General features: G+C 37.4%; 1 protein-coding gene across 1 annotated transcript in view; it reads left to right on the top strand.

The window, feature by feature from the left end:
* Nucleotides 1-8,699, top strand: part of LOC106521391 (double C2-like domain-containing protein alpha) — a 31,923-nt gene extending 23,224 nt beyond the window's left edge. Inside the window, exons 9-11 of the mRNA XM_014013940.1 lie at nucleotides 2,834-2,915; nucleotides 3,084-3,180; nucleotides 7,119-8,699. Of these exons, the coding sequence (XP_013869394.1) occupies nucleotides 2,834-2,915; nucleotides 3,084-3,180; nucleotides 7,119-7,255 (316 nt within the window). The 3' untranslated portion in view covers nucleotides 7,256-8,699. The remainder of the gene's footprint in view (nucleotides 1-2,833; nucleotides 2,916-3,083; nucleotides 3,181-7,118) is intronic.
* The last annotated feature ends 6 nt before the right edge of the window (nucleotides 8,700-8,705 follow it).

The following is an 8,705-nucleotide window of genomic DNA, read 5'->3' as shown; positions in this document are numbered from 1 at the left end:
ATATATGAGTTTGTATGTAATGTATGAATATAATATACAAGTTTCACTTTTTAAATGGAATTACTAAAATAAATCTACTTTTTCATGATATTCTAATTTTATGACCAGCACCTGTATATTGAGGAGTGGAGTCTCACCTGGGGGTTGCTAGGTAAGGGGCTGAATGCAGGTTCAGGTGGGTTGTCGTACGGCTTGTGACATCACAAAATAACGGAAGTATAAAACTTTCATTAATATACATTAAAAATACATTTACTTACAGTAAATATGCCCCTGGGTGCATTTTTTTGGTCCTAGGACTGTTTTTTAAGAAGTACATACCCAAAGTTGAGTGAAAAAAAACTTTAAAAAGTGAATTTTGCATAATGGGACCCCTTTAACAATCGCCCATTTCCTCTAACATTTATATGTTCACAAACAAACTGCTTAATATCCTGAAAATCACAGTTTGTTTACATGTTACAAAATAAATGATGCAATTACTTCATCACTGACTGTTCAGTTTATTATTATTTTTGTCCCTCTGAGGTTGAATCAAGTAAAATTGTTGCAAACATTTAAAATCAACATTCTTGTTCCGGTTGTTTCTTACCAAGGATAAATTTTGGCTCATTTATTGTATTTTTATTTATTTTTTTTCTGGCTGCAGCTCTTCCGAGTAAGTCGGAACTGGATCGACTGAATGTCRTTTTTTTAATTCAAATTTACTAATTTCCTTGTATTCTCGCCCGCTGTGGCCCATGTGGGGTCTGCAGAAGCCAGTTTTCAGTCTGTGGTGTTTTTCATGTCACACTCAGGAAGGATTCAGATCTTTTTTTTCTAAAATCGTCGTGTCAAACAGAGACTTTAAATGATTAATACAGAAAAACTGATGGACTGACCTCTAGTTCACCTGTTCCCACCTGTGTTTGGTCATAGATCATGTTGACTACATGGATCAACTTTAAGTACCTTAAACCAACGTCAGAAGGCGACATTTTGACATCACTTATTTACCAAGCAAATCCCAGTGGTTGTTTGGCAGCCTTTAAAGTAAACTGATTTAATGTTTCTCCACCGCAGAGGAGAAGCTGGATTAGGAGAACCAGATTATGATGTTCATGTCATGAGGTCCTCTGGCGTTTCATCACTCACTGATGGTAGAAAAGCAACTCAGCGTTTGTCACTGTTTGTGTCACTGAATCCAGCAGTGAGGGCAGGAAGGTCCCTGAACTGCAAGTTAAATAGAAATAAATGAGCTGTAAAATCCTTGTTGTCACTGACCGGTTGGCACCAGGTGAAAACAATATTGTAAAAATAAAATATGTTTTCAACATGTAAATCAGATTATTTAATTCAGTAGATCAACAAGCTGTTTTCTTTTTYCCTCTTCCATCTCAAACTCGTTTTCCTTCGGTCTTCTTTGCGTCAGCAGCACCTACTCATCCATCTCTCACATATATTCAGCACTGTACATCACGCTGCTCGTTTGGGTTTTGGCTGCCTGTGCACATTGTTGCCCTTTTGGCAGGAGCTTCTTCACAGATGCTTTGTTGTGTCTGAGAGCGTGTGGGAACATACGCGTTCGGAGCTGTGGGTGGTGGGTGGAAAAAAAACAAAAAACAAAAATGTGAATAGTGATTTTGCCACGCTCCTTCCAGCTGGCTTAAAAATATCCCACATCTTTAATGGCTGCCTGAGAAATCTCTGCTGTTCTGCTAATCAGTCCTCCTCACACAGGGTTAGTTTCACACAGGGAAGATGGAGAAGCTCATTACTGATGGAGAGCTTGTTTGGTGAAAAGAGCTCATTTTAAAAGACTTGTTTATTTTTGGGTTGGAAATCTAATTTGCCACAGGCTACAGTTTGTTAATAAAAATGTGTTAGCTAGCTTAGCTTAGCTTAGCACAAGAGGAAGTTTAAGGTTGACAGGATTCAATGAACCCAAAAGAATATATATATTTATGTAAAGAATATGGAAACTGGACTGTGGGATGAGAGCCAATAATGCACAGTTTAAGTGAATCCAGACACAGAAGAATAAACAGACAGGGACTAACGACTAACAAGGGAAGCGGCTACACCTGTGAGCAGGAAGCAGGTGAGCATGGGTGTGGCAGGCTGACTACTTGATGGCACAGAGGAAGAGGCAAGATTACTAATCACAAAATATAAAATAAATCTATAACCATAAAGCCCAGAAAGCTATAAACAAAAAACAAACTCAAATGAATATGTGTCCTCACAATCTTTCATGCAGAATTATACACTAAAATTAACTTTGGTTGTAATTTTTGTGCATCATCCCAGGGTGTCTTGCTCAGAGTGTGTAACGTTTAACGTCGACTCTTAGCTACAACCATGACAAATTTTAACTCATCCATTTTTGTGTTGACTAAAATTGAATTATCTTCAAATGTTAATCATTAGACGTATTCATCCAGTGATTATTGTCCCAAAGTTTCATTGAAATTCATTCAGCGTTTTATAAAATATTTTACTAACTGACAAGCTACAAGCTGTTTCTGGACTAACCTAAGCTAAACTATAGTGCCTGCTAGCAGCACAGTCAACTATAATTAGATTTTTTAAAAAAGGGTAATTTTACCTCCCAAATTTTTGACTGTCTGCTAAAAAAGGATTTTTCTGCAGCTTGTTTCTGCAGACGAGGTCATTAACGATAAAATGACAGCGAGATGACAGACGRATCCAGTAAATCTGTCATTTAATCCCACATAATTACTTTGTTGATGTATGACCACGCTCTGACCTTTCATCCTGGCATTTGCTGCTACCCTTTACTTTTTTTAATCCAACTAATCTCTTACATGACAGGAACACTTTTTTTTTGCAGGTATCTGAAGCCAGATGTTCATAAGAAATCCAAGCACAAAACATCGGTCATAAAAAAGACTCTCAACCCAGAGTTTAACGAGGTAATGTCCATGTTTCTGCATGTCTGTGTGAGATGCTCTGACTGTAACAAGACAGCTCATTTATAAATCACAGACACTCATTTTCTTTTTTGTTAGAGAATTCCAGTTTACATATTGTCTGCCGTCATTACAGGACAATTAAGTGAACTTGTCTTTATTCTCACCCAGGAGTTCTTCTATGAAATCTCCTTCTCAGAGTTAGCCAACAAGACGCTGGAGGTCACAGTGTGGGACTACGACCTCGGAAAGTCTAATGACTTCATCGGTGAGTTTAAGACAAATTAAAGACCTATTATTCTTTGAAGGAATGCATATCCCCCGCTCCTTTTCATTTAGCGTATAAGATCATTTTATGCTGAGAAGAGATGGAGTTAGTCAAACATTTAAAGCACACGTGTCCAACTGAAGGCCTGCGGGTCAAACCAAGCCCTCGTTATCATTTTATCCGGCCCTAATTTAAAATATGAAACAGTTTCAAGGTTTCTCTTTTTCTTACTGTATTTAGTGCATTCTCCTCATGAGAGCTAGCAAGAAAATTAAGTTTGAATTTTTCAGTAATCTTTGATTTTGGTGTGGAAAGAGCAACAGAGAATCAAAGTTAGTTACATTTGTCTGTATTTGTCCTGATGCATCTCAGTAATCCAGGTAAAAAATAAAAAAAAATTGTATAGGTCTTCTGGACGGGTTCTTCTCTGATGAAACGTTTCGTCTCTCCTCCAAGAGACTTCTTCAGTCTGACATCTCAGTTTCTCCAAAACACCCGCAACATACGGAATAACCACTGGTTTGGGTCTGGGTTTGGGGTCTTCATTTTCACCTGAAGGTTGCHTGGANTCCTGTCTGTGTTTCCTGTCTGCTTTCAGGAAAGCCCAGTCAGRATAACCACACTGCTCCAGGGCCTGTCGTGTGTGTGATTTCTCTTTCTCGCGGGTGTTTTGGAGAAACTGAGATGTTTATTTTCAACACATGATGTCCCAGTGGCTTTCAAACCCCAAAACACATTACGGCAAAGCTGGTTCACCCCAAAGATCCGGTGCCCCGGCACAAACAGAGCAATATTGTACATGCTGTCAAGTGCCAGGAGGACTGCGACCAGTTATACATCGGGGAAACAAAGCARCCACTGTTCAAAAGAATGTCCCAACACAGACGAGCTACATCTAATGACCAGAACTCTGCAGTTTTCACTCATTTACAGGCCAGCGGTCACTCTTTCAGAGATGAGGATGTTCTCATTCTTGATAGAGAGGAACGTTGGTTTGAGAGAGGAGTAAAAGAAGCCATTTTTGTGAAGAAAGACCGTCCATCATTAAACAGAGGTGGAGGCCTCCGTTTTCAGTTGTCCCCCTCCTACAGCACTGCTATTGCCAGTGTCACTCCACCCCCTGTTAACAATAAGTGTTAATTAGGTGTCAACGATAGCCATGTGATGTATCAGTCACATGGAAGCAGTGCTTAAAAGCCTGAATTTTGTCTGAAACTCTCAGACTGAAGAAGTCTSTTGGAGGAGAGACGAAACGTTTCATTAGAGAAGAACCCGTCCAGAAGACCTATACAATTTTTTTTCTTTTTGATTTGTCTGTATTCTTTTCTTATTTTAAGATCAAATTAGTGAGGATTTCTTTTGTTAGTTTTTAACCTGATTTGCTGGATTGTGATCAAATATAACTTTAGGATATAATAATGGAAAGAGTTGTTTATAGAGAATAAGGCATATGAAATAAATAGATGTTTTTCTAAAAAATTTTTCTTTTCTTTATCTGTTCTGCTCTAAATGCTACATAAAACACAATTTAGAAAAAGTCTTTACAATTTTGATAAGAGTAATTTGTTATTTAACTTTTTTTTTCAATAGACAGAAATTGTCACTAGACTTGGACCAAGTTTTGAAATTTGATCCCTTTGTGTAAGTGAATTTGACACCCCCGAATTTAAACATGCTAAACTTACCTTTAAGATCTAGATGAGATTTTTCATGTATATCTTTAAGCTTGTTTTGGTAGCGTTTTTGTTGCTGTGGTTCAGAGTATATGTTAACTACACGGACAGATGTCCCAACTAACTGCTGGATCCTTTAGTTAAGTAGCTGGTACTGGTAGGAAGAGAGAAGATAAAAATAATAGAAGAATAAAAGAATAAAATTCCARCTGAACTGAAAATCTTAACAATGAAAGCTGTAATGATATTTTATTAGTAAATGTATAAAACTATGTAAATCACGTTATTAATTTTCACAACTTACAAAATTATATTTTTACAAATAAAAACCTAAAATTACACTTTCTACTATAGACCACTTGCACATAAAACGTCTTAATGTGTATTATTGATGCTCCAACGTTTCACCTCATCAGTTTTCTCTGCCAGAAATAAACAAAAAAAATGCTATCGTATTTGTAAAATTGATAATGATGCGGGTTTGTTTATACAGAATAACCTCTGACCCTTACCCACAATGATATGCACACAGAAAACTACAAAATAGTCTGTAAAATTCATCAACGTGCCGCCATTTCTGTGTTGAGAAAGATCTTGAGTTGACTTGATCTCAACCTGATACCTTCTGAAGTCAATGCAGCTAATCAACTTATCCAACTCAAAAATGGCTCCAAGTCAGTCAGTTTTACAGATATTAGATGTTTGTAGACATTCAGCCAATAATCACTTTCTAAGAATTTCACTGAAATCCATCCACACACACGAGCAGGAACATTATCGTTCTTCTGCTGTGGTGACGTGATAAAAAAGAGAGGCTAATAACGTGCTGCTGGTGACTGGTTCCTGCAGTAAAAGTCACGTGGACCATCGCAGATGTTGCCAAAGATATTTTAGGAAGCAGCCGAAGTGCAGCACAGTGTTTAGTTTCTGGCTAAAAGCCACACAAAAAAGGCTGCATGTTTGATTGAAGCTACTGGCTACTTGCTCTTTGAGTAGGAGTAAGTGATGTAAGAATATATTTTTGTAACTTTTTATAAATAAATCTCATCTCCCTCTGAGTTACAGGGATTTTTTTTTCTCTTTTTTGCCGTTTAGAAGAAGAAATCTCATGGTTAGTGGCAGAGGTCTATAAAATATTTGAAACAAAAACAAAAAAAAACAAAGTAAAAGTATCTTAACAAAAAATGACTGGTAAAAATAAAGTTCACTGATGAGAAAAGTACTTAAGTAAAAGTCCTGAAACTGTTCACAAAAATTGGGAAAGTAACAGTAAAAGTACTTTTACACACTCTAAGAAATAAACTGCTGAATTTACTGAACCAAACTGGTTCCACTAAACCAAGTTGAATTAATTGAACAATATACATATTTTCTTTACTTTATATTTACTTTATTAGGTTTAGTAGCACTAGTTGACTTTGTTGAGTAAACTCAACACTTCATTTTTTAGAGCGCATAAACAACTTCCTTCATGATGAGTTTKGTCATATTTAATTTTATAACGAGTAACTAGGTGTTCAATTTTAAAGTAAAAAAATTGTAAAAGTACCATCTTTAGGTTTTAAATGTAATGAAATAAAAGTTAAAGTAACGATTTTAAGAAATACTAAGTAAAATTAAAAATTCTCAAAACAATTAAGTACTGTGAAGAAGTGAATGTACGTACTTAGTAAAGTAGTGGCTCAATCAAAAATGTATTATTTCACTTTTACAAACGTTTCAGTAATGCTAAAATATAAAACAGGGATAAACTTCAATGTTGAGTCAAAATAATTGCACTTTTCACAGGCAGTAGGTTTCCATGAGCAGCTCATTAGAGTAGAAATGTATTAATGTGATTTAATGACAGTAAAGGTGAAAGCCCGTGGAGATCTGAATCTGAAATTTGTGCCGTCTGTCAGGGAAGGGATCAAGGCCAGAATGACTTGTTAATTTTTAATTCGTAATTTCCACTTTTTCCTTTTTACGTCTCATGCAGCTTGACCTCTGTGGGCTTTTAGAGGTCACAGGGGTATAAATCAGCTTTATTATGACCACAGTACGGCAAAACTGTTCGTCATTTAAATGACATTCAGACAATTCTGTGAATGTAATTCACTTAGACACAGTTACAACACAAGAACGTTTGAGGGATATGTTGAGATCTGTCAGTGCTTAAAGTATGTGTTGAGGATGACTCTCAGCTACTACCACGCCCACATTCACATCGATGTCTATAAAACTGTTGAAGGAAACATTTCCTAAACTTGTCTCCGCTCCGGTCAGGGGGCGTGTCCTTAGGGTGCCACTCGCAGGGAGAAACCCTGCAGCACTGGATAGACTGTCTGAAGAACAAGGGCCAGAAGGTAGAGCGCTGGCACACCCTGACCAACGAGCTGCCCGGATCCACCCTGCAGGACTGAACCGGGCCTCTTTGTTGCTTCATCGCATGCTGGACTCATCCCACTAATTTTGTGTTACTGATGGGGTCTGATCAGTACTGGACTGCTGGATGTAGGTAAAACTCCAGAATGGAAGTAGTTCATGAATAGTTAAAGGATAAAAACTGCCCCTCAGACTTCATTCGTGAAGAGAAAACAAACTCCTGCTCACGCTGAGGGAGAGGATGGGTTCATTATTCTGCAGTTTGACTCTATTCTTCATGCCAGCTCGGCTTGTTTTTAATAAATCCTGTCACTTTTTTTTCCCCTTAACTCGACATTACAACCCCACGGGTAATGACCACCTGTCACACAGTCCTCTCCCCTGCAATAATGGTTTTTCCCTGATGCTTCCAGAGATTTGGGGGCGGCCTTCATTCGGCCGGACGTCGTGCATCTATTGATCTGTGGCTGGAGCGCCTGCAGTCTGATGACATAACTGGATCTTTCGTGTCGATGGTCGGTGTGAGCTGTTTGCATGTTTGGTGTCGATGGAGCAACAAGACAGCTGCTTGTTCCCGCTCTTGTTGTTGTGTATTTTAAAGGTACTCAGTGTAATGTCAGGAAACAAAGATAACTCTGCACATGTTTTTATTTTCTCATATTGATGGTTAATGTGGACATATATTTTAAAATTTTAGATTAAATTTGTAACCAGCTGCCAAATACTTGTTTTTGACGTGTTATTTGTTAATAAAAGATGGATGTTCCTGCTTTGACTTTTGGGTTTAGCAGCTTTAAAACTTTGATGTTATATTTTTGTTTTGTTTTGTTCTTTTACTTTTTCCAGCATTTTTTTCTCATTGAAAATAAATCAGCTCTTCACGTCCGTCAAAACCTTTGTGCTCTTTAAAACCTTCTTCAGCATACTTGCTGCCTTTTTGTCTCCCGGTCCCATGTTTTGTCAAAAGAGAGAAAAGGACTTTTGTCTTTTCACTCTTCACTGTGCATCTTTTTGTGTCCCCCTGTTTGTTCTTTTATTGTCCAATGTGAATGTCTTAGTGCTTTTCATGTCCCCTGTTTTGTCAGTTTTGCTTTTTACATGTTTCCTACTGTGCATCTTTTTGGCTTTTTCATGTTTCCTCACATGTCCTTTTGGCCTTTTCACATCTCCTTATGTGTCCCATTGGCCTTTTCATGTCTCCTTGTGACCTTTTGCGTGTCCTTTTAACCTTAATGTGTCTCCTTGTGTGTCCTTTTAGCCTTGACTTGGCATCCTGTGTGCGTTTATTATGTTTATTTCCTTGTGCATCCATTTAGTTTTTTTCTGTCCTTCTTCTTGTTTCTCATGGGTCCTTTTTTGTTCTCATTATTTTATGATTTTTCTTTTTCTTTGTCTTGCTCCAGGTGTCTTTTCTTCTTCGTCCAATCATTTATCTGTCATTGAAAGTTAAAACAATTTATCAAATTTCAGCAGCATAATTCAACATCC

This window comes from Austrofundulus limnaeus, unplaced genomic scaffold, assembly GCF_001266775.1.
Source record: "Austrofundulus limnaeus strain Quisiro unplaced genomic scaffold, Austrofundulus_limnaeus-1.0 Scaffold108, whole genome shotgun sequence".
NCBI classification, from domain to species: Eukaryota; Metazoa; Chordata; class Actinopteri; order Cyprinodontiformes; family Rivulidae; genus Austrofundulus; species Austrofundulus limnaeus.
Note: the sequence above shows the minus strand (reverse complement) of the source record. Positions and strands in the feature narration are given on the sequence as shown.